Source organism: Mus caroli, chromosome X (assembly GCF_900094665.2).
Source record: "Mus caroli chromosome X, CAROLI_EIJ_v1.1, whole genome shotgun sequence".
Taxonomy (NCBI): Eukaryota; Metazoa; Chordata; class Mammalia; order Rodentia; family Muridae; genus Mus; species Mus caroli.
Window position 1 is genome coordinate 69,016,783 of NC_034589.1, and position 25,090 is coordinate 69,041,872.

General features: G+C 47.4%; 2 protein-coding genes across 10 annotated transcripts in view; both read right to left on the reverse strand.

Annotated features, from left to right (window-relative positions):
* Window positions 1–2,481: 2,481 nt before the first annotated feature.
* Irak1 (interleukin 1 receptor associated kinase 1) lies at window positions 2,482–12,287 on the reverse strand. Of its 7 annotated transcripts, XM_021153433.2 has the most exons (15): window positions 11,962–12,204; window positions 11,718–11,885; window positions 11,427–11,558; window positions 11,210–11,313; window positions 10,834–11,025; window positions 10,542–10,606; window positions 10,206–10,320; window positions 9,286–9,404; window positions 8,672–8,879; window positions 8,245–8,310; window positions 6,476–6,712; window positions 6,247–6,363; window positions 5,476–5,857; window positions 4,902–5,051; window positions 2,482–3,872 (listed from the first exon to the last, which is right to left on the reverse strand). In XM_021153433.2, the coding sequence occupies exons 1-15, from the start codon at window positions 12,095–12,097 to the stop codon at window positions 3,811–3,813; spliced, it is 2,253 nt and encodes a 750-aa protein (XP_021009092.1). In that variant the 5' UTR covers window positions 12,098–12,204; the 3' UTR covers window positions 2,482–3,810. The 7 variants fall into 7 exon arrangements, with proteins under 7 accessions (XP_021009092.1, XP_021009093.1, XP_021009090.1 ...); XM_021153434.1 differs by lacking the exon at window positions 6,247–6,363 and having other exon boundaries at window positions 2,482–2,688; window positions 10,834–11,022; window positions 11,962–12,287; XM_021153431.1 differs by lacking the exon at window positions 6,247–6,363 and having other exon boundaries at window positions 10,834–11,022; window positions 11,962–12,287.
* A 2,651-nt stretch (window positions 12,288–14,938) lies between these two features.
* The window catches only part of Mecp2 (methyl-CpG binding protein 2), a 59,034-nt gene continuing 48,882 nt past the window's right edge, over window positions 14,939–25,090 (reverse strand). For all 3 annotated transcript variants that reach the window (XM_021153452.2, XM_029473090.1, XM_029473092.1), the window contains one exon: window positions 14,939–24,827. In XM_021153452.2, coding sequence (XP_021009111.1) covers window positions 23,750–24,827 — 1,078 coding nt within the window. In that variant the 3' untranslated portion in view covers window positions 14,939–23,749. The remainder of the gene's footprint in view (window positions 24,828–25,090) is intronic.

Genomic DNA, 25,090 nt, shown 5'->3' on the forward strand with positions numbered 1-25,090 from the left:
ATTAAGTATACCAAACTCTTTAACAAAATGAAAGGACAGAGTATTTTCCCACTTATTTTTCTGAGGTTCAGTTCCCAAAACTAGAAAAAGATATTACTAGGAAACTGCGGTACCATCATCTGTTATAAATAAATATATGTACAAAAATTGAACATTGGTGTTGGTGACATGGTTCAGCAGGTAAAAGGCTTTGCAGCAAAATGATCCATGTAAATGTGAAAGGGGAAAACTAATTCCCAATGTTGTCCACACGCGCGCGCACACACACACACACACACACACTTGTATAGAAAGGCACATATCACTTTTATCCCAGCACACAGGAGGCAGAGGCAGGTGAATCTTTGTGAGTTCTAGGCCAGCCTAGACTATGTAGCTATGTAGTGAAATCAAACAGAGCTACATAGTGAGACCCTGCCGGAAAAACAAAACAAAACAAAACAGAACCCAAAACCCCTCAAGATGTGAATAAATGGAATTCTGTAGGCAAAATATTATTGTGCACTGTGTCAAGATTATTCTGGTATTATTAAATGCTGATTTCTCTGCCCCCATATCTAGTTGTAATCTGGTCATGGCATTGTAATGCTTATTCTAAGAATCTCTCATCTCATGTTTGTGTAACTTTATTTTTTTTCAATATATTATTATTATTTTGAGACAGGGTTTCTCTGTATAGCCCTGGCTGTCCTGGAACTCACTCTGTAGACCATGCTGGCCTCAAACTCAGAAATCCGCCTGCCTCTGCCTCCCAAGTGCTGGGATTAAAGGCATGTGCCACCACGCTCGGCTCCAATATCTTATTTTTAATGATGGTTCTTAAATGCTTTAACCTCTCTTTTAGCCCACAGCTCACCAGAGGTAGTGGAAAAGAAAGGATAAGGGGTGGGGTGAGGGTGGGTCTGTTTAGAAAGGTTCTTTAGAGTAACTCCCGTCTGTGTTGTCTGGAAATCAGCAGTTCAGTTCACAGGTTAGCAGGCAGCAGTGGCTTGATCCATTTGCAAACACCAGCAGTCCAGTTCAGTAGAGTTGGGATAGCAATAGTGGTGACATGACCTAGCAGAGACAGCCAGGCCTCAGCCTTGGCTAGATTCAGCAGGAGGGACCTGGAGGGACACCAGGAGAAGTTCTTGGCTGTGCCTCTCAGGGAAGAGAAGAGCCACAAGTGTTGCACAGCTAGCTCTATAAGCAAGGCTCAGCCTCTGTCGAGTCCTATGTATACCCTCCAAACATCACATGTCCTCCATGGGCATTGCTTCAGCACATCTTGCCTCAGCACCAATCAGCCCTAGTCGGCAGAGGTGGCAAGAAACTAGTAAACCACCGAAGTTTTTTGGTGCTTTTCTCTCTATGGAGTCTGGACAAACGCAGCTCAACTCTGCAATGTAAGGCAGACCAATTATGTGTCATTAGCAAAGAATCCTTCATCACATGTCCTTTCATGTGCTTGCTTTAGCAGAACATCCTCTCTTCTGTTTGCGTCAGTGAAACATTCCTTCATGAGTCTGCCTTAGCCTTTCACCTGTGTCCACTCTAATGAATTGTTCATCTGTTTGCCCAGCAAAAACATCATCCAACTGACTTTTCAAAGAACCCTTAAGTTTCCACTTCAAGTTTGTGTAGATATTGCTCCCCATTTATTTTCTTATTTGTCAATAAAAACTAAGCACCCAAGAAGAGGAAATAGGGTGGGACTCTGCCAGCCAGAGGGAGAGCAGAGAGGGAGAAGGAAGGGAAGACTGAGTCGTGAGGAGAGGGTGGAAAACACTATGAAAAGACATCTGAAGCAGAGAGAGGCAGATCAATACTAAAATTGCAAGTATGGGGATTTGGGGTCAGAGGTAGCCAGATTATTTTAAGAGAAATATAATAGGTTATTAACTTCTCAGCTAATGTGCTGTAAAGCTTATAAAATAAATCTTATAGTCCATTTCATTTATTTGGGAGGCAACTGGGAATAGAGAAAATGTATCACTTTTAAAATTGCACTTACAGAATTCAGCAAAACAAACAAAAACAGAACATGGGGCAACCAAGCCAGAATATGCATCTAGTTAAACATTTCAAAACCAATGTGACCACTGCATGAACAGAATGAAAATAAATTCTATGTTTATCTCAATAGACTCAGTAGCATCATTTGAAATATTCTGTAACTCCTCTTTCGATTCCACCTTTACAAGAAAAATAACAATGGTGTTTATTTTCTTTTTCTTTAACAGAACAAACATAGATTTGTTAAGAAAAGTGAGAAAAACTCCTGAGAGTGGGTGGGGTTTCCCACTTGTATTAAAAACTTATAGGCCCTAGTCAATGCAATAAATGAAGAAAAAAAAAAGTCAAGTTGGGTATGGTGGAGCATGCCTTGTCAGAGGCAGGTAGGCCTCTGGAGTTCAAGGCCAGTCTGGTCTACATATCAAGATCAAGGACAGTCAGGGCTATATAGTTAGTTCTAAAAAGAAAAGAAAATTAAAAGGCATATAGGTTGGCAATGGAGTAAATTTATTTTCAGATAGGATGATTGCATACAAACTATCTCAGCGTAATCACCCCCAAAACAAGTGGGACATAATAAGTAAGGTCACAGAATAAAGATCAGAATCAAAACTTAATTAAATTTCTATATATGATTGATGAATAATTCAGACATGAAGGCTTCATTTCCAATAGCATCAATATCCATGAAATCTGCAAGACATGAAAGCAAGGGGCGCAGCATTGGGGATCTATCCCCAGTCTGGGCTTGACATGAGAACAAATGCTAGGGGCCTGAGTTTTGGGTGGACACTTCAGAGCCCAGAGATAGAAAGCATTAGGAAAGCATAACAGTTTTAGCACAACAAATTCCACAAGTTTAACCAGACAGGGAAATGCATGCTTTTATTACTCAAGGACAAATTGGATGTCACCAACTCCACAGGGACATGTAGTGTGACTCATGACTCAAACACAGAATCACTGTAAGCCTGGGCTATAGCCCTGGGTTACTTGTGAAGACACTTAATTACACAAAAACTTGTTTTTGGTTTTTGTTTTTAAATGTAACATTCTTCCCCCTCAAATACTTAGCTTTGCTCTCAGTTTCTTCCTCCTTGGGGCTTCTCACTGTCTGGGTACCACAAAGCTGGGCTTTGCTGGACCTTTCTGCCATAAGCAGAACCTTGGACATCCACAGTCAATTTGCAGGGTATAGAGAGAGCCTGCCTAGGCAGGCAGGTATAGTCATATGAAACTAGCTCACTGGTATCTGGCAAGGCTTGCACATATCCACCCAAGATGGGGAGGGGGGTTTTATTAGACTCTTGGGGGAATCTCAGAGTGCTCACTTCTAGCTAGTGGACTGAACTGTAAGACACTCTTTTTTTTTTTTTTGCAATTTACAAGCACAATAGCTACTTTCGCTTGGTGTTTTAGGGAAGTTCTGAGGAATAGACTCATAGACTGCAGATATACTGTCTAGCTCTCAGGGGAGCTAGCTCCCACCATACAAACAGACCTACTTGTGTCCTCTGGGCCTGTGTAGCTAGCAGTCTTCTGTTATGTACTACCCAATTCCTTAGGTACTCTGCTTGCCTTGCTCACAAATGCTGGCCTGACATTGCCTGCCTTATCAGCTTCTATCGGGTTCTTTGGCTGGCCCTGTCTGTGCTCACATTCTGAGAACAGCAGGGTCCACTACCGTCTCTCCTTTGCCAGAGTGAGCCCCCACACCTGATGCCTTTGGGCTACTGAGGAGTTTGCACACTATGAGAACTTCCAACCATGAGAACTTTGACATCTGAGTCTGAGGGATTTGTCAGGGTGAACAAATCAGCTCTGGAATTCATCACTTTCTTCAGGTCCCTGTCTCTTTTCAGGTTCTAAATCCAAGCCTATGGAAGAGAAAATATCACTTAATAAGTTGGGGACAACTTCTTGTCTTTCAAATACCCTGACATGAAGCATGATCACAGAACTTAGAGGGCACCTCCCACTCCAAACTGAGCATGTGGCAATGAGACTGGAACCGAGGGCATTTCGCTTGCTAAGCAAATGCTCTATAACTGACATAATTCCCTACCCCACCCCACCTTTTTTTGACAGGGTTTTTCTGTCTGGTTGCCCTGGCTATCCTGGAACTTGCTCTGTAAACCAAGCTGGCCCCAAACTTGCCTGTTTCTGCCTCCCAAGTGCTGGGATTAAAGGCATGCGTTACCACTGCCCAGCTCAGGGCAGTCTTTGGAGCCAAGGTTTTCTTTTTACCTTTAGTTTGCTTTTTGAAAATAAGATTTTTCCTTTTATATGTGTGTTTCTAAGTGAGTTTTAAATACACCATGTATATACAAAGGCTATACATGTATATACAAAGGTATCTGTGGAGGCCAGAAGAGGGACTCAGATCCCCTGGGACTGGAGTTACAAGTAGCTGTGAACTACCAAATGTGGAGTCTGGAAACTAAAGCCAAGTCATCTGCAAAAGCAGTCCATGGCCTTATTCACTGGGCAATTTCTCCAGCCTGCTAGTTTGGATAATCTTTACAGGTACACTCTTATCCCCAGCTAAGGTATCCCAGAACATGCTTGGTTAAACAGCAGCTTTTCATATAGTACCTGGAGTAGAAAATTCCTGCTGGGACTTCACATTTTCTAGGAGCATATGGGAGTGCTACTGGTGGGAAGTAAGGGATTGAGCCAGGCATCTCCCTACAGATGTTGAGCAAAAGCTGGGTCCTATATTCTTGGTGAGTGGAGCCTTAATTGTGCAGCCAGAACAAATGCTCTGCTGTTTAGGGTTGACATAAGGAATTATGCCTGTATGCCGTGGAGCTGCAGAGTATGACTTTGTATGCATGTTTGTATGTGTGTATGGCAGTGGTGGGAGGCTCTTCTGGGGAAGCTGAGCTAGAGTTATCCACAGGTACCTGGGAAAAAGCCTGATGACAGCAGTTGCAGGCTATCCAATACCCCTTTCTCATAAAGAGCCAGCTTTTGTACCATCTTCTGTCGGGCTGGGTTGATGATGATCTGTGGTGGTTCTGATGACAGTAGGGATGAGCTGCCCGTGGATGAGCCTGAGCAGAGACAGTAACTTCTTAGCTGTCCCTGCAATCTTTTTTGTTTGTTTGTTTGTTTTTCGAGACAGGGTTTCTCTGTATAGCCCTGGCCGTCCTGGAACTCACTCTGTAGACCAGGCTGGCCTCGAACTCAGAAATCTGCCTGCCTCTGCCTCCCAAGTGCTGGGATCAAAGGCGTGCACCACCACACCCAGCTTGTCCCTGCAATCTTGAGTGACACTCTAGCCTCCAGAGTCTTCCCAGCTCCCCCCTGCTAGTGATGCTGGCTGCAGGGCAGAATTCTCCAGTAAATTCTGGGGCCCAGGTTGGGAGGGATAAGATCACAGACCAGTAGCCTAGACAGAACCTAGAATTCTACACTTTTGATTTTAGGCATGGGGTGGGGAGAAGGGTTAAGAAGGGAGATCCTATTCCGAGTTACCTTCCATGGTTGTAGGCTGGAAGCCTGGGCTACTCCTCAAACTTGATTCTCTGGTAGTGCCTCCCTGGGTACAGCTAGCCTCTCTGAAGGACGATGGGCTTGGGTGGGAACCTGGAGTCAAGTGCCAGGAATGCAGGGTAGCAGAGAGGCCGGGAACACTCTCATCACTCTCCACTGGCTGGTTGGGACTTCTCTGGAGTTGCTGGGCAGCCTGGGCTGGGGCTCTTGTGGTCACTACTAGAGGCTGCCATGGTTCATCCCCACTCTGGGCACTGCCAGTGGTAGACATGTAGGAGTTCTCCTGAGGGGAAGGGGAGCCATGGCCGGCAACCTCTAGCTCCCAGGGAGGCCCTGCCTGAAGCCCTTCTAGTCTCTTGTATACCTGTGTGGAGAGAGAGGCTCTCAGGATGGGCAGAGCATGGGTTCCTGGCTGGGCAAGGCAGCCTAGACCTGACACCCTGTGGTCAAACCACACAGCTGCTCTGCTGCTTCAGGTTGGCCTAGACTTGCCTATGTTCAGGTTAATACCACAGGCCCCATACAGCCAATGGAATGACAGATAACACAAAGCTGGTGCACTCTGCAGCTGAGAAAACACTGCCCTTTGTTCCTTTGTCTCATCCTAAGAACTATTGAGCTTCATGGCCACCAAAGCCAGGAACTCTATTCTTAACCATCACCAGAAGAGGTGGAAGGTAAGACAAAAAGACAAAGGTAGTGAGTGGCATGGCACCCCCACTAGGGGGCATGATCAGAGCCCTTTCCTTCTACCTGTTGCTGGGATCTGAGGCGCATCCAGCAAAGCAGCAGCCCTTTACCACTTAGTTCCACAGAGCACCTCCCCAAACAGAGCCAAAGGGCAAGCAAGGAATGTTGGGAGTTTTGCCTCTGTAAGAGATCAGGTAGGTACTTTGTAGCTACTGCTATCAAGCAGGGCAAGTACGAAAGTTTTCTTGCTGGCCACTATGTCCCCATGGGTAACTGGCCTCCCCAGGGCTACCTGGGTCATGGGGGGCCTCTTCTTGGCCCGACGGTGCATGCAGCAGCAAGCTAGTTGAGCCAGGGCCAGGCCCAACTGGGGTGGGCAGGGCCCAGGTCTGGAGTCCAGGTGCTTCTTATAGATCTGGGCAGCAATTGGAGCAGCCCAAGCATCCGTGGCTACACCCATCCACAGAGTAGGCTGGGTGCTTTTCAGGGTCACTCCAGCCTCTTCAGCCTCATCTTCAATCAGGTCTTTCTGTAGAACAAATACTGTCAGTTCAGCATGGTTCCACCAAAGCTTCCAGGCCACTGCCACTCAGTCCTCTGGTCTTCTTTCCCTAGGTTCATTAAACACCACTGTGTGCCTAGTGCTGTCTGGGGCTCTACTGATAACAGCCACAAATAAAACACTCTGGGCCTTGTTTTACAGTCCTGACATCCCATTGCAGTGGGGGAAACAGATGCCAACAAACCTACTAGTCTGTTAGCAAGGTCCATGGGGTCTGAATAACCAGTACTTGAGCTGGGATGTGCTAATGGACGTAGTAAAGGAAGGAGGGATGGGTAGAATCTGGTTCAGTTTGTGGGGTTGGTTAAATCCCCCACTGGGCCCAACAGTGGACAAAACTAGGCTTCATCCTGGAGAAGCAATGGGAGATGTAACTCTGTAAAAGGTGACGGCCCAGCATTAGCCAAGCATGTTCTGGGCCTAGGAATTGCTGGAATAGTGTTCCTGTGTTAAAGTCTGTTTTCTATATGGGAAACTGAAGCTCAATGAAGAGCAAGAATTTGATCCATGACCACTGTGTTGATGGGACTAAAACCCAAGTCTCTTGTCTTTTTTTTTTTTTTTTTTTTAAAGACAGGGTTTCTCTGTGTAGCCCTGGCTGCCCTGGAACTCACTCTGTAGACCAGGCTGGCCTAAAACTCGGAAATCCGCCTGCTTCTGCCTCCCAAGTGCTGGGATTAAAGACATGTGCCACCACGCCCGGCTTCTTTGTATGTTTGAGACAGTGAACCATGTAACTTACTCTGGTCTTGAACTTACTATATTACTAAGGATAATTTTGGATTTCTGATCCCCCCTGCTTCTACCTCCCAAGTGCCCATGCCACCACAATCAACTAATTTTGTTGTTGTTGTTTTTGATAGAGGGTCTTGTTATATAGCTCCAGCTGGCCTCCAGCTCCTGGCAATCCTCCTGCCTCAGATTCTTGAATGTTGGAACCAAAACCATGTACTCAGATGCTAAGCTTTAGGTCTCTTTTTCCTTAGCCCTATCTCAGTGCACAGCAAGGTAGACAGGAATGTAGGGGTATAGGTCAGGATGGCTTGGAGCTGCACTTTAACAGCCTGCCTACCTCCTACTGCCTTTACTCAGCCCTGCTCTAAGTTCCACTGCAGGTTTGGTCCCCGGGGGTATCAGGAATAGCCCCCTCTCTATCCCCAGTCCAAGGCAGAGGGGGAACCTGTCAAAGTTCTTTTTCCCCTTTGATGGGGATAGGACCCAGGGCCTTGCATGCAATAAGGTTCTACCACTGAGATTACATCCCTAGCCTCAAGGTCTAGGTACAGACTAAAGATAGGTTCTTCCGTGCAAGGTAAAAGAAACTGCTTGGGACTCACCCACTTTTAAAGATGAGTCAGCAGCAGCAGCAGCAGTAGCAGGCTATTGTGGGGTAATGTAAAGGATCTGTATCATCCCACCCTCTGGGGCTATACGCACTGGTTGCAGCTGCCCCTCCCTCCCTCCCTCCCGCCATGCCCCACTAAGCTTAGGAGGCTCACCAGATACTTGGTCTTTGCACCTTGTGTCCTCACAGCCCTCTGACCAGCAAGGGTCTCCAGTATTACCTAGAGGGGGATAGACAGCATCACTTTAGCAGGGAGAAATTGTGTGGAGAAGAGGTTTGTAGCATGGGCATGGATCAGGACTGGTGGGAAAGTAGTCCTGGAACAGGCAGGTACAGACCACCTCCCAGCAAGGGCAGCATTGTTATGGGACGGAAGCTTAAGCAAAAGGATGCAAATTATGAACACAATTTAGTGCAAGGGAAGAGGGAGGTGTATGAGGCAGGGTGATCCCCAAGGCCAAAGCTATGCTAGCTTTCCACTAGGTTTACCTCTGCCTTAGGCCTAGAATTCTCTAGGCTTTCCTGATTTTACTTACTGGTGGTTTTCCCTCCCCAAGCCAACAGAAGGGCTGGTGGCTCACCACTCCAAAGCTGAAGGTATCGGTGTCCACAGCCAGTCGGCCTGTCTTGATGTACTCCTCAGGCAGGTAGGCGAGGGTACCTCGAACTGTGCAAGTCCGGGCTACAGTACTGCTCTGGCTTGGTTTGGCCCCTGCAAAGCGGCTGAAACGAGCCAGGCCAAAGTCTCCCAGCTTGGGCATCAGTCTCTCATCCAGAAGCACATTAGAACTTGGAAAGGGAGAAATGGCACCAGTTCAGGTCCTACTACCTTTTTTTTTTTTTTCTGTTCCCTACACCCAAATGGTCCTGATAAACTGGACTAGAGGCATACTGCTTATGGAAAGTGGCTGCATTGCATCCCAGCTGTCTGAGGGTCAGCAGTCCCTGAGTCCCTTCACATTGTTTGCTTTCTGCTCACCACCATGGCTTTATTTGTATACTTGCACCATGCAGGGGTACTCATAGCCCTAAGTACTCTCAGCTCTGAGGTCCCAGGCAACACCTGTTCCCATATTCACAGGTCTGGGCAGGAAGAATATCACAGGGACACTCAGAACAGAGCTGTTCATTGAGCAGGGGGTCACTGTCTCCCTGGCCATATGACTTTCTATAGCTCTTCTGAGCCCCTCCTCACCTCTTGATGTCTCCATGGATAAGGCTGGGGCTATCCTGATGTAAAAACTGAATAGCCCGGGCTGTGCCCAGAAGAATGTCCAGTCGTTGAGGCCAGGAAAGGGGGGAGCAGGCCTGCGTCTGGAGTGACAAAGACAGAAGCACAGAGGCAGCTCAGGGCAGCTGTTCTTTGACCCCCGACCCTGCCCCCCTCAATTCCCCTCACCTGTCACTGTGCAGCTTGGGGCAAGCTTTATTCTGAGCCTCAGTATTCCTTTCTGGAGAATGAGGGGTAAGACTGTCTATGACCTACTTCATGAGCAAGTGGTAGCTAAAGCTATTCCAAAGGTTTTGGCAAGCACTCTACAGCCGGGATAACAGCTAGGGAACATTTCTCAGGACTTAAGACAAAATGTGATGGGCTCAGGTTTACCTAACAGCACAGAAAGCGCTGATGCCCTTCTCCCTCGCCTCTCTCAAAACAGTTTGAGAAGGAAGCTCTTATCCTGTATATGTGGTGGCTTGTGAGTATGACACTCAGGCATGGCTCAAGCTTGGGTTCACTCTGACAGCCTGTGTCCACTGGTCCTCATTCCTCAAGAGCTGTATGTGGACTAAGTACTAAATCCTTTAGCAAAGCCAATAACTCCCAATAGAGGAACATTGGGGAGAGGACAGAGGAAAGAATTGTGTGGAAAAATCTTGGGCCAAGCTGAGTGTAATGTAATTCTAGCATAGAGCAGGCTGAGGCAGAAGAATTGCCAGTTTGAGGCTAGCCTGGGCTGGGTAGTGAGGTATTGTCTCAAACAATCAAGCCAGTAAAAAGGAAGAAAGAAAACCCTGGGCCAAATCTTGAGTTTGAGGGGGAGCCAGAAGCCCAAGTCCTGCCTGACACAGGCTAAGGGGCTATGCCAGTAAAGGTGCCAGATCAGCAAGGACTACCTGAAGGTGGAGCTGATCCTCCAAGGAGCCATTGGGCAAGAAGCCATAAACAAGGCAGTATAAGCCACTCTCTGCACAGTAGCCAGCAAAGTCTACGATATTTGGGTGACGAAACCTGTTATAAAGAGTGGAGTCTGAGTTCTTTCATTTTCTGGGTTCTACTACTTTTCATCAGGCCAGGCTAGGTAGGCAGCACTTGATGTTCCCTCACCCATGCCAGGCCAGGCCTTGAGGGCCCAAGGGAGCCAGATCTTGTGTTGTGCAGTCCTAAAGACTGATGAGGCCCTGGTGTGGCTCACCTTGTGCCCCTAGACAGGAGGGACCCCCAAGGCTCACCTTGATAGCTGTTCCACCTCTGTTAAGAAGCTCTGTTTCACCATAGTCCACTCTAGGTCAGCTTCCTGTAGCCCCAGGCATGATGGGGTAAGAGGTAGGGAAAGTAGGCAACATGAGCCAAGCTTGCCAGTTGTTTCCAGGCCCAAATCTATGGAAGGCTTGGGGTCCTTGAAGGAATTGCTTGGGGAGGCTGGAGGCAGGGGACTGCAGAAGTGAGGGGCCGATGGAGGGAGGAACTAGACAAACAAGGACTGATGGATTGTCCAGGTGTCTACCCCAATGTTACACCTACCTCCTTTAGTCTCTTCACAGCATATGTAGTATTTCTCATGACTGCTCGGTACACACATCCAAAACCACCCTCTCCAATCCTGAGTTCTTCAGAGAAGTTGCAGGTGCCTTGGGAAATCTCACAGAAGGGCCAGCAAAATGGGGAGGGATGGGCTCTTTGGAGGCTAGACACTGGGCTCTCTGGGCTTGACTGCTGGAAGAGACCATGGACCAGGCGAGGACCCTATCTATTCCCTTTGGTCCAGGTTGAAAGCTCCCTTCAACACTAGTTGTCTCTCAGATGACCTGGCTGTGCTGATTTAGGCTCTGTGGTACACCAAAGGTTAAGTTTCTTCCTCTTTGTCTGGAAAATTCCCTGGGGGTTAAGAGACACCTACCTTGGTGGAGGAAGGGGCTGAAGATGGTAGTGGTGGCCCGAGGGAAACAGGGAGTGGAACCTGGAGGAGCTCTGACTCAGAATGGGTCTGGGAGCCTGGAAAAGCTTCATAAAGATGGCAGTGAGAGGCAGAGACCAGCAGCAGTCTACAGCCATGTCAGCAGTCATGGTGGCTTTTTCCTCAGGCATATCAAGCCCAACACCCGGGTTCTTTTTACCTGGGGAGAGGAAGGTGGAGGCAGAGGACTGCAATTTCCGGGGGCTCCAGTCCCCGGCCTCAGAGCCTGCAGAGATGCTGCTGGGCCTTGGGGCAGCGGTGCTTGGGGGCACAACAGGGGCAGGAGGGTGCCCTGGGATAACAAGGAAGGAAAGGAGGGTTGTGACTCAGAGCTCTCTATCTCTAAGTGAAGGGGGTGGGAGTTCCCATATGGTTCCCTGTCTCAGGAAACTGTACCCGTCATCCCTCTTGGGTTCCCATCCCTAGGGTCCCTGGGGCTATGCTCGCTCACAGGCTGTGATGATGTCCCTCGCACGCAGCAGCTGCAGGTGCGTGAGGATGTGAACGAGGTCAGCTACGCGCGCGTTGCGGTTGATCCAGGGCCACAGAACACTGGCTGTGCGCTGCTCGGAGCGCTCGCACAGCCGCAGCTCTGTCTGGTCGCGCACGATCAAGGCCGCTGCGGGATGGGGAACATCAGGCTTCAGCTCCAGAAGCCTGAGTCCACCACCCCACGCCGACCTGCCGTCACCCACCGAACTGGCACCAGTCGGCGGGCTCCAGGGCGTCCATCACTTTGTAGAAGCGGCACATAACCCAGGGTGGCACCTCGTACAAGAAGTGCTGGGCGCCTGGAACCACAGGCTCCCCGGGGCCCGGCCCCCCGGCCATGGCCACCGCCTCCGCCCCCGCCGCCGGGCCGAGGCCTCTCGGGGCCTCGGCGGGCGCGGGCCTTAGCGGGCCAGGTCCGCAGACACTGACTCACTTCCCCTTCAGGCCGGCCTCGTGCGACACCGGCAGGGCGGAAGAGGCGGCGCTCGACCCGCCGCCATCTTGCCCTCCGCGGCCTTCCGCCACACGGGGGCGTCCCGCGCCGCCCTTGACGCGGGGAAGGAGCTCTGCTACGTAGGAGGGAGTCCCTAATGGGAGAACCGAGGTCTGTGGTCCTACGAACATCTTAATAGGACTGAACAGGATGAAGAACGACTTCCAGTTCTAGAGACAAAGGGCACGATGTTTTTACACGATGTTCTACAAAGGCAGTTTATGCCAAGCCTGGTGAAAGTCACGGAGAAGCTACCCTCGCTTTAGTTGGGGAGCAGTGGAGAGCCAGCCAAATTGTTGGTCAGTCAGGGTCAAATGTGGGTCACAAAATGGCCCTCTGGCAGACTGTAGTCATTTGGTGATAAGGATGGATGCCCTGCGAATGGTCTGGAAGAGTGTATACCATGCTACTGCTTGTGTGCTAGATCTCCATGCCCCCACCACGCCTCCAGGAACCTTCCAGCAGCTGGGCCAGCAAGTGTTAGATCACAGAATCTGCCTGTGCAGGATCCTAATTAGCTTTCCAACTAACACATTTATGTCTCTTAACATACACACGGTGTTCAGCTCTAAATGTCCCTTTCCTTTTTCTGTCACACTTTTATCTTAGTTTGCACTTCTCTCCATAAGGATAGTAGGGTCTAGCAGCTTCTCCTACCCCTTTCTAGAGTAGTTGTTGGTGACACCACCTGTTGTGACCTTTAGCCACATGAATGAGTGTCTCTTGCCTACTCCTCTACTGTTCTCCATTCAGGGTTTTCTTTGGCTTTTTTTGGTCACCATGACACACATCTCAGTGCACACTACTTTCTCATTATGCTCTCTGAAGTCCTCTTCATATGAGTGAACTACTCTTAGCATTAGCCATTGCCACTCACCTGCACAGACTGTATGGCTTGGATAGTGCTCCCTGCTCAGGTGGTCTTCCTCAAGTACAAATCACCAAAGCCCAGCTCTTTAAGAGAGCTGTTAGGAAGATGGCATAGCCAGCCTCTGTCCACCCACCTGAACTTATAGACACCAACAGCCTTAAGCCAGATAGAACTCTTTAGATGTTGGGCTTGGTGGTACACCCCTTTAATTCCTGCACCCAGAAAACAAAGGCAAGTGAATCTCTGTGAATTTGAGGTTAGCTTGGTTTAAATAGTGAGTTCCAGGTCAGCCAGGGATACAAAGTGCAACCCTACCTCAGATCAAGACCAAACCTGAAAAAACAAACAAAAAACAAAACAAAACAAACAAAAAACCCAAACCCTGTTTAGTAGGTGTCCTGAAAAGAACTTATTCTGTTCTGAAATTGAGTTTGCATATACACCCCTGCTGTAGCCATTCCTGATAAGACTGAACATAAACAGCTGTGGGGAAAGCTTCCTAAACCCAGCTCTTCTCTTGGACACACCTTGAGCTTGCTGGAGTTCTGTACCTCTGAACTTTTCTCACTTCCCACTGCCCAGGGATGATCCACAGGCAGCAACTTGGCATTGGCATTCCTTGTTTCGCCAGCTGAAAGCATGCTTGTAAAGCGGCAGCTTTCTTCTCCTGACCATTTTCCCCAACAAACACTTTTTGTCATATCAATCCTAACTACAAAGGCTTCTCTCTCACTAGCCTGACCTCTAAGGAACTTATAGTATGTTTTTAGAAAGGTCTACACAAGATCCATGGCTGGCTCCCACTGGGGCCTCTTCTTTGAAGCCACAGTAATTGTGGCCACTCCCAAGATGAGGTCAAACTAGATGTGGTGGTGCATACCTGTAATCCCAGAACTCTAGAATCAGAGGTAGGAAGATAACTAAAATTTCAAGGGCAGCTTGGTTTACAATGCATAGTTCCAGGCCAGCCAGAGCTACACAGTGAGACCTTATTATAAAACAAAGCTTGGCATGGTGGCTCATAGCTGTAATTCCAGCGCTTGGGAGGCTGAGGCAGATCACCCTACATACTCAGTTCCAGGCTAGCCTAGAGTAGAAGTTGGACCCTGACTAAAAACAAAACAACCCAAGAGGTTAACCATATGCTGAGCTTCCAGTGGTTTCTCATGGGTCAGTCTATATTAAGATGTACCAACTCCATTATCCAAAATTACCATGTGTATATATGTTAAACTCTATGGGCAGGGATTTGGTCCTTTTTATGGACGGGGGACTCTCAGTGTCTGGTACACACCTGGTACTCTGTATATTCTCCATGTCTATAGGGTTGAATCGTCCATCCTTTCATGTAACATGTAACATTTGAGGCCAGAATTTCAAGGTAGCTTCTAGGTATGCTCACAATTACTTGTGACATGCCATTATCCTCTGCAGGTGGCTGCAGAAGGCTCATATTCTTACAGGAAACCAGTGACACAAGGACTCCCTTTGGGCAGTTCCTCATAGTTGGGAGGAAAAGTGTTAACACTATGGCACACCAGGACCTAGCAGTTGCCCCTGCTACACTGGTCAGGAGAGGGAAGCTATGCTCTAGGCACACTTGTGTCAGGCCTTCCCGTCGAATGCTGGTGTAGTATGCTTGAAAAATATTGACACAAAGCAAACTAAGGAGGATGCCAGTATATGAAATAGGCTTCCCTTTCCTCCCACACCTATCCTGAGAGGCTACTGGGGTTCAGGGATAGCTGAATCAAACATATGCTGTCAGGTGAGCTGGAGGGGACTGGTGACTTATAATGAAAGCCCAGACCTTGAGTCACTTTCACAGAGAGATTTATCGAGAATGCTAACAGCACAGGATACAGTACTTCCCAACAAAAGGTGCAAACGCATCACTTAGAAAGGCATGCTGAGTATTCTTTGCTTTCACATGTATTAAAAAACTTACAAAAATAAAATGAAACCGCGTGCTGCCCATCTTTTCAAATAGTAAAAGAACCTTATGAAAAACCACTTGATTTTACAACAAAAGACACAAACGGACATTTTTATGTAAATTTATAAGGCAAACTCTTTATATAATAAATAGGTTACAGGGGTTCAGTGGGGTGTGTTTTGAAACGTATACAGGTACATTCAGACAGGTTTACTGAAATGGTACAAATTTCCTTAATAAATTGCCTTTTGTTTTTAAATATATCAGTGCTTTCAGTCATTTGGCTATACACAAAGAACCTTTTGTTTTGAACACTACAAAAAAGCAATCAATATTTTGTTTTTAAAACGACCTACTTATTTTCTAAAGTAATTGTCCCAAAGCACAAAAACTGAAGGTGAATATGACAGAGGGCTTTTCAAGACCCCTCCAGCTATGTCTGTTCTGGATCTTTCTCTCTGCCTTGTCTGCCTGCTCCCAACCTTAGATGAGTTTCTGAGCTGGTGACAAACACAAGGTAGCTTGTCTCTGGCTGCACTATCCTACAGATCTCCCCCCCGCCCGCCCCCTGGCTGGCAGAGGGGAGTACAACATGGATTTTGGAGGAGGCATGCACCCTGTCTGGTTCTTCCAGCTAATAACTACTAGAGCCAACTGGTCACTACAGGTAGCACTGTCCTCACATGAGGCTCCAAGGGAACACTGGTCTGTTCCTCTTACATTAGGCTGGAACAATCTGCAATGAGAATAACACTTTACTGAGAATGTTTGCCATAGAAACAGGTGCTATCTCATGTCCAGATTTTGTTGGGAATTAGATCACATTGAAGGAAAGAAGTCTCTGCTATCATTTTATCCCCCAGGCATGGCGGGAGCAGAGATATCAGATTAGTACTGTGTACTAGGGGACAACATGGAGTATGACAGAAGTGTCCTGACTAGTCATGTCTCTGAAACATGCCTTGTAGACAATAATGTCCATGGCCTTGTCTTATCTATTAAGAGGTATCTTAGGCAGGGAGCGGCTAATTTATCTTCTGTCTTCTCCCCATGTCCACAGTGGGTCATCCTCCTGAAAACTCAGACCAAGCCTTGCCATACTCAGTGAGCACAGTTCTGTGTCAATACTCCATTCCCTCCTGGCACTCCTAGATTATTACAACAGTAGTAATAATCTGGGAAGGAGAAGCAAAGAATCCATTGGGTGGAAAAGCTGGTTTTGCTTTGACTTTGAAAATGGCAACACATCAGCTTCAGTCTCTTGACTTGGAATGGAAAACCAGTGCTTAACTTTTGGTAGCTTCTGGCTGATCTGGGCAGGGGTCAATTCAGATTGCCCCTCTTGTCTTATTCACCACTTCCCTCCATTCAAATGCTTTGTTTGCAATGAAAATGTACCTAGAAGCATTTGTCTCTGGAACAATTACTTTAAACATAGTTACAATACAGACTTCATTTCAAACACAGAAGAGATTTACTTAGCAAAGTTCCTTTCACCCACCAAAAATTACACAAATAGAAGCCTCAACACCACAGTTAAAGAGGACCAGTAGAGAAAACCTCATGTTTGTAACACAAAAGGAAGAATAAAACCAAACCAAACCCAACAGAAAAACCCCAGAAAGACAAGGAAAGGGCAAGGAAGGTAGAGGAAGGAGAGCAAACACAGCACACATTACAGTGTCCAGGTACACAGGGAGCCCAGCACAAGGAAAGGGCTCGGCACACGTTGAGTAACAGTCCTGGTGATATTTGGTCATATATTCATCAACTACTGACTCTGGAGCGGCTGTTATTGACTGAAGCAGTGACAAATCAAATGGAAAAGGAGGCCGTGCTAGCAAAGTAAGGAAAAGGCTTCAAGTTCTATAAGCCTTTTGCACTCCATTGTCCAGCTGCCCAGAAACATTGAACCAGGTGGCCTGCTCCATCCAGGCAGGGTTAGAGGTCACCAGGTGAATCTAACTTGGGTGCTGATCTCACATCAGCCATAAAACATGCATATGGACATACATGGTCACCTACCTGTCAGTGGCCAAGTAAGTAGCAGTGGAGACAACCCTTTGGCTTCTTCTGCCCCCATCTCATGCCGGCTGGGGAATAATGTTGTGACACTCTACTAATACTGATTACTCCCTAGAGCAAGGCCCTAGGATAGGGTCTCAGAGGCTTCCCCAGCCCATCTTTCAAGAGCTCCAAGGGTAGCCCAGTCACCCAAAGGGCCTACAAATATCTTTGCTGTATTCTGGCCTTAGAAGCAGCAATCATGAGGAGATGGGGTAGAGGTGTGGGACAGATTTTGGCCCTGATTATAATGCTCTCTGCTTTGGAAGAACAAGGTTCTGGACTTATTTTTTTGGGGGGGGTGTTTTTAATTATTTAAGAACGATCCTTTTGCAAAAAGAACTGTTACAGCTAAATTTTTTAAAGCAGATAATGCTCATTAAGGATTACAAAAGCAAATGCAGTTACTCATGGGAGCAGGGAGAAGAGAAAGGGATGTTTCTGGAGTCTTCACTACTTTCTGGAGGAGACCCACTGGGCTGTTGCATGTGGTTCTGGGGTCCCTGGCATTCTACCTGGTACAGCTTACACACCTTGGAGATAGACCAAGTCTTCTATCGTCTCTCTAGTCCCTGGACTCAGCAAAGTTTGGAGGGTTTTGAAATGCTCTGAGCCCTGCTAAAGCTTGTCAGACTTACTGTACACAGGCTCTTCCTGTCCAGGGAAAGGTGGAGGGAGTTGGGTCACCCCCATGCATGCTATCTCCCCAACCCTAGAGGTGGGGACTAGGCTATGCCCACTAAGTTCTGTCCGTCAGCATGTAAAGGGAGTGCTCTTGTCTCCTGAGCCCATGCTGAAATGAACTGTCCTTTACCCAGAATCTTGGGGCCCCTTTCACAACAGAGGAGAAACAAAGCACAGAACCCGGGTGCAGCCTGGAGCTTCCTTCACTTAGCACAGGGAAGTCTTTGAAAGAAGCGAGGAAAGATCACAGATCTGCTTGGATTGAAGAAGTGACCAGCAGACACATGTGTTTTTTCTTTTTTTTTTTTCTTTTTAAATTTTTTCCCTTGTTCTACTCTATGGTTATCAGAAATATTGTAATTAAGCAACAGGTATAATTTTAAAAGGTTTTTCTTTTTGTGTGTGTGGCGTCACAAGCAAAATGAGTTTATAATTGTGAAATATACAGATATATATATATATATATATATATATAAATTCAACTGCTTTGTGTGTCTAGTTGGTGCATAAAATAAAAATAGGAAAACTAAAAGCAAAACTGTAAAACAAATCAAAAGCCCAGAATAGAAGAGTCAAAGCAGACCTATGCATACAAATCTCTTAAGTTACTGGATCTAATCAGAGTCACCAGGAAGAACAGCTTTGCCACTTGACACACAAACACTGCAGGGAGAAGGACTATCAGTGGGCAGGAGCCAAAGCTCTTTGCCTTTTCAGCGCATTTGCTCTCAGTGCTAAGCAGGGCCCCATAAAAGGTGAGAGGAGCAAGGAGCAAAGGTCATTTGCAACTTGTCCAAATGTTCTTAAACTCCAAGATGGCACTTAGTTCCCATGAGGGGCTGAGTCCTGCTTGTGCAAAGCCTAGGAGGCTGTCTTTCCTCCCAGAGCCTTTTTACTACCTGCCTGCCTCTTCCTCTTTTCTTTCTCCTCTCCATTCTATGGGCTCTAACACCTCCCCAGAAGGCAGGCAGACTGGCTTAAGGAGGCAGGGAGAGGCTCTGGGGTAAGTTTAGGAGGGCATGCCAAAGTGCTTGCTACACAGCCATTTCGTATGTGCCAAGATCCTGAAGGTCAGGTAGGTAGAGTGCAAAGGATGGGAGGGGGCCCAGGGAGGGATGCTCTGTAGGAAGTAGACCCTCCCTAATTTGTGCAGTAGTGCTGGGGCAGGCTCAATTAAGAAGAGAGCAGACACTTTGTGCTGGGCCTTCTAGGTTACTGAGTGTTCAAATCGATAAACCATGAGCTGGTCTCATGCAGCTTTGGCATCTGGCAGACCACTAACCTCCATTCCAAATGACAAGGTCAGAAGTAGTTTCTGGGGCCAGCTACCCAAAGAGTGGCTTTCCAATGCTAAAACACCTCAAATCTCAAGAGGCTCCTGGTTCTACCTCCTCTGATGCAGGAGGCTTCAGCCTTGAGTTCCCATTGCTCACTTCACTCATTAGACACCTCAAGCCAAACGTAAGTATTTATAGATCAACATTTTTTCAAAAGCCTCCTCTTATTCATAAACATTCAAATATAATTTTTTTTGTTAAATGTTTTCAAGGTTTTCCTTCTAAATTGTTCAGAACTGGTTTCAGTGTTCAAGTTTTCCCCTTTAGCATATATTTTTAGACCCTGGGGGAGGCAGTATTCTAGCAATTTATAACAATTAGACTAAGCCTTTTCTATATAGTACCTAAAAGAGAAAGACATAAAAATGGAGAGAATCAACAAATCTCTTCAGAGTGGGGCTGGTTCACTGAAGCAGAGAGCAAGAAGGAAGAGCCAGAAAAGGATGTGGATGGAGCAGAGGGCTTGGCTCTGGCATGAGGCATACTGTATCTGCCCTAGCCCCCTTCAATTTTTGTACTTTGCTATACCACAGTCCACAGGGGCTTTAGAAACTGCTTTTTTTCTGAGTCTCAGTCATCTGCCCTAGAATCTGTAGTGTTAACCCGAATCAACAAACAATCTTGGGCAAAGATATAGGCTATGAACTGATGCACAAAAGTCTTCTTGAAGAACTGGCACCTGTGATGTCTCCTCAGCCTGAAGAGCCTGGCTGGAATGCTCTAGGAGACTGTAGTAGAGAAGTGCTGCAGAGTTCAGACAGCTGGACTCCATTTGGGCTGCATGAAATCTGGCTGGTCTCATCTGGTCAGTTCTAACCCTTTTGCTTTTTCCTGGATGGGTTTGAGCCACTTATTACAACTTATTTAAAATCCAGAGGTGCTGTCAGCTAAGGAAATTCCTTTTTCTGCCAAACCTGGCAGTCTGTTTTGAGTTACTGCCTTGTTTTATCACTGTCAGAGCAACAGAAAGCTGAATAAAGCAGCAGCAATTCAGGTTGCTCTGGTTCCCACGTCCAATGTTCATGGCCTCTAGTCTGTTGTGATAGCACTGAACAGAGTTGTCTGTACCCATGCTGGGATCATGGGCTTGTTTGGCACTGATGGACTGGGGTAGATGGTATTTCTAGATCTCCCCTGTGCCTTTTGATATGGAAATACAGCACCAGCAGAAAGGAGCTGTACTACTAGAGCCTGGCTGTGACCAAGAGTCCTCAACTCACTGCACACCAAGGGCAGCAGTTCCACTGGTTAAGACAGACTCAAGAACAGGCAAGCTTGGGCCAGGATGATCATAGTTGGAGGATATACAGCAATCTATCTGGGAGAGGTAGTAGCTAACAACTAGAACAGGGTAGGGAAGACTGGATGTGACCTTAGTGACCTAGGCCCAGGTATCTGAAAGCTGTTGGTCAGTTTCTGTATTCTTCACATATTCAGTTTAAGGTACCACCCACACTTTACAATGTTCAAATACAACAAAATAAAGGTCACATTCCAGGTCTGAGCCAGACACAGCTGGTGAGAATCCCATGACTTAAGGCTTTTCCCTCCAACCTCCTGTCAACCTGACCGCAAGGCAGAGGCAGCCTGACAGGGTCCCTGGCTTCCAGGGGAAAAACCCCACCAAAGCTGCCTGCTTAAAGGAGACTGACTTGTGATGCCCTTATTTGTGGATGAGGGAATGGGGAAAGAAGCAAGAAGTGAAGAAAACCCTAAGAAGCTGCAGTTACCACCACCTGCAGTTTTGAAATCAGTTCTACATACAGGTAAGTGGGGGGTGGTGGTGGTGAGGGAGCTGCAGATAAAACCCAAATAAAAGAAAAATGGCACCCAAAGTGCTGCAATCCCAAAAGTAAATATCTAATCAGCCTAGGTTGTCTTCCAAAGATGAGGGATACCCAACTTAGGAGTCCATTTGATTGGACTAAGTAAGCCTAACAGGTAAAATCCTAAGCAGACCACAATAAACAACTTGGTGTCAACCTGGCTAGGTGTTGTGAAAAGTATGGAAAGGTGTCCTAGGAGTGCATGGGGCAGGTTGGGGTGGGGCAGTAGGGGCCTTTTGTCACTGGAAGAAGCAGGAGTTCAGAAGGACATATCCTGGATCCTCCAGAATTCCTCTTCTGACCCCTCCTCCCTCTCCAGGGAGGAACCAGAAGCAAGACTAAGAGGATCAAAAGCAGAGCAGGCAAAAGGACTGCCTGACAGAAAGCTGGTTGCAGGGTTTGCTTTTATAGCACAAGGAAATGGATACAAAGACACTAGAAAGTCCAACTATGATTCGGCAAACAGAATGGGGCAAGATCTCTCACTTAGTTCTAATCATTCCATAAGAGACAAACATGGTTTTATCTTAAGCTATCAATTGGAACTGTCAACTACGGTTCCTGATCACTAAGGACTGGCCAGGAAGTGCTATACGATTTCTATGATGTTTCACTCTTCCATGATTATACCGCAGGAAGGAAGCTGGGGAACGTTAACGAAAATACACAAGACAATACACACTCGACAGTTCATGGCAGCAGCTCACATGGGACGTGCCTGTGGGTGTTTCTGGAAGCATAAGACTGCTGTCTCATTTGCTACTTTGATAAGGTACTTCTCAGACAGATTTCGATAGATATGAGACATCTCTGTAAACACAGAAAAGGATATACCAATATGATGAAGATATGCAGCTAGATAAGGACTTCCTGAATGGAGGCTAAAACTTTGGGATCCCAAATTAAAACTGACCAATTAAAACCCCACAGCAAAGTCAAGTCTATAAAATTCACCACTGTACTTATGGAGCAGAGTTTGAAATATGGGATGTGCTGATGCTGCCCAGTCCCCAGTGAGCAAGAGGTTAAGAATTCCACTAGAAAAAGACTTGGGATGTGTATGTTTGTCAGAAGAGGGCCAAGGGCCCTGGTGTCACTCCCTGCTTAGGTCTGCATCTGTCCTGACAGGTCCCCTGCCCACACTAAGTATGACATTAGATTTCTGAGTAGGGTCAAGGGTAGTGGGCATGGAGCCCCTGTTGGGCCATGCAATGATTCTGGCAGGCCATAGGGGCCTCTGTATCTCCTTCAGCTACCACATGTGACCCAGATTCTCTAGTCCACTTTTCTAGAGTAGAAGGTGAAAAGGCTCATTGTTTAAGGTCTGAAAGCCTTTTGACATTTTTCCTAGCAAGAGCTTCCTACCTTCTTGTTCTTCACAGAGGTTAGGGAGGGCTCAAAAGAGCCCAACTCTTGCTCAAGGTTAAATATGATACCTGGCACTGGCAATGGGAAGTTAAAGGGCAGGAAGAATCCTAGGGCTGCAGCTGACTGCTGTCAGGTAACCATGTGGTTCAGCACTGCAGCTGCCTGGAACAGAAGAAACAACTAGAAGCTAAGGGAAGAAATGAAAGCATGAAATGGAAGGACGAGAGAGAAAGCAATCAGGAAGTCCTTATAAAATTGCAGCAAACACTTAGAGTTTCGGAGCTTCTTGGGAATCCTATGTGCTGAGCCCACTTTAAAACAAGCGCAGGTATATACAGATACAGGTAGTTCTGAACACTGCCATGTCTGGTGGCTTGTGGGACAGTGTCACCATTTCAAGCCAGTTTGCTTTCAGAGCATCTGTTTGTTTTGAAGTGGGAATATGAAGACTCAATAGTGCAAATAATTCTAAGCTGTCCCTAAAGGAGAACTGGAAAGTAATTGGAAGAATATTTTCCTTTCTTCCCTCTTAATTACTAGTCAGACTGCTCTCTTGTTCTGTGGCACTAGGCCTGGCTTGACTCCACCTAGTCTGCCTGTACTTTGCCCTGCTGCCTCCATGGCACCTCTTTAGCATTATCTTCTAGGGGAGCATGCCTTGTGAACAGATGATGACACTTCACTCTGGGCCATACTCATCTGTGGCTCAGGCTAGTTTATAAGCCATCAGTTTAGGACTCACCGCTAGCCATGTCAGAGCTGGATCAGACAGGTGCCACTTTCCTTTTTTGCAAAATATCCTTGTCAGTTTTGGATTGGGTTGATGTGAAGCCAGATCTGTGCTACCACAGTTGGAATTACTGGGCCTTAATCACTGGCCAACTCCATAGTCTTCTCCCAAGAGTCCCATAGTTTCTCCTGCATCACACCTCCCAGTCCTTCAGATTGGGAGTTGGGGTGGTGTAAAAGTCAGGGAAGCTATTATGGACAGGGCATCAATGGCACCAAAAATGGGAGTGTCCTCTCAATTGCCCTAATGAGCACATGGGGTGGGGGTGGGGTGGGGGGGGGAAGAGGGAGGATATTGTTGGGGGGAGTGCCTGGTCAACAGCTTGTCTGGTCAGTAGTATCTGCAGCAAGCCTTGTTGAAGGAGCCTAGTTTAGAAAAGTGCAAAGCTACTTCTGGCCCTGGTTAGGTCTTCAACCTGACTGTGCTTGTCGGTAAGAAAAACATCCCAATGCTCCAACTACTCCCACCCCGAAGCCACGAAACTCTAAGTTTACTGAAAGAAAAAAAAATATTTTTTATTTCAGTTAATCGGGAAGCTTTGTCAGAGCCCTACCCATAAGGAGAAGAGACAACAGCTGCCTTTATTCTTGTTGGTTTGCTTTGCAATCCGCTCTATGTAAAGTCAGCTAACTCTCTCGGTCACGGGCGTCCGGCTGTCCACAGGCTCCTCTCTGTTTGGCCTTGGCATGGAAGATGAAACAATGTCTTTGCGCTCTCCCTCCCCTCGGTGTTTGTACTTTTCTGCAACTGTGGTAGTGGCGGCGACCATGGGCTGAGTCTTAGCTGGCTCCTTGGGGCAGCCATCGCTTTCCAGTGAGCCTCCTCGGGGCATCTTCTCTTCTTTGCAGATGCTGCTGCTCAAGTCCTGAGGCTCAGGGGGGCTGATGGGGTCCTCAGAGCTCTCAGGCTCGGGTGGGGGTGGGGGTGGGAGCAGTGGCATGGGGGCCTTTGTGGACTCTGAGTGATGGTGGTGATGATGGTGCTCCTTCTTAGGTGGGGAGGAGGCACTGCTGCTGCGCCCCTTGGGGCTGCTCTCCTTGCTTTTACGCCCAGGGCTCTTGCAGGTCTTCAGTCCCTTCCCGCTTTTCTCACCAAGGGTGGACACCAGCAGGGGCTTCACCACTTCCTTGACCTCGATGCTGACCGTCTCCCGGGTCTTGCGCTTCTTGATGGGGAGCACAGTCTCATGCACAGACCGTATGGAAGACTCCTTCACGGCTTTCTTTTTGGCCTCAGCTGCAGCAGCTGCCACCACACTCCCAGGCTTTCTACCCCGTTTCTTAGGAATGGCCTGGGGGTCAGCTTCAGCTTTTCGCTTTCTTCCAGGGCGTTTGATCACCATGACCTGGGCAGATGTGGTAGCCCCACCTCCCTCACCCTTACCCCCAGGTGATGCTTGGAAAGGCATCTTGACAAGAAGTTTCCCAGGGCTCTTCTCCAGGACCCTTTTCACCTGAACACCTTCTGATGCTGTTGCCTTTGGTCTCCCAGTGCCGCTCCCTTTGGGGCGTCCCCGACCCCTGCCAGTTCCTGGAGCTTTGGGAGATTTGGGCTTCTTAGGTGGTTTCTGCTCTCTCCTGGAGGGGCTCCCTCTCCCAGTTACCGTGAAGTCAAAATCATTAGGGTCCAAGGAGGTGTCTCCCACCTTTTCAAAGTATGCAATCAATTCTACTTTAGAGCGAAAAGCTTTTCCCTGGGGACTGTAGAAACAAACAGAGAGACACAAACAATAGTCAGAAGCTTTTTGACAACATAGAGACTGAGACAGAAAATGTACTGACAAGCTTTCTTCTAAGACATTGTAAGTGAACAAGGAACAAACTGGGATACAACTGGGCCAGATGCATGGGTAGAAACCATGTTACAGCTTGCTCAGAAGCCAAAACAGCTGGATCTGAAAACAGAGGACCTGCCGGTCTCCTCTGTACTCCCTGGCTTTTCCACAATCCTTAAACTAAAGGAG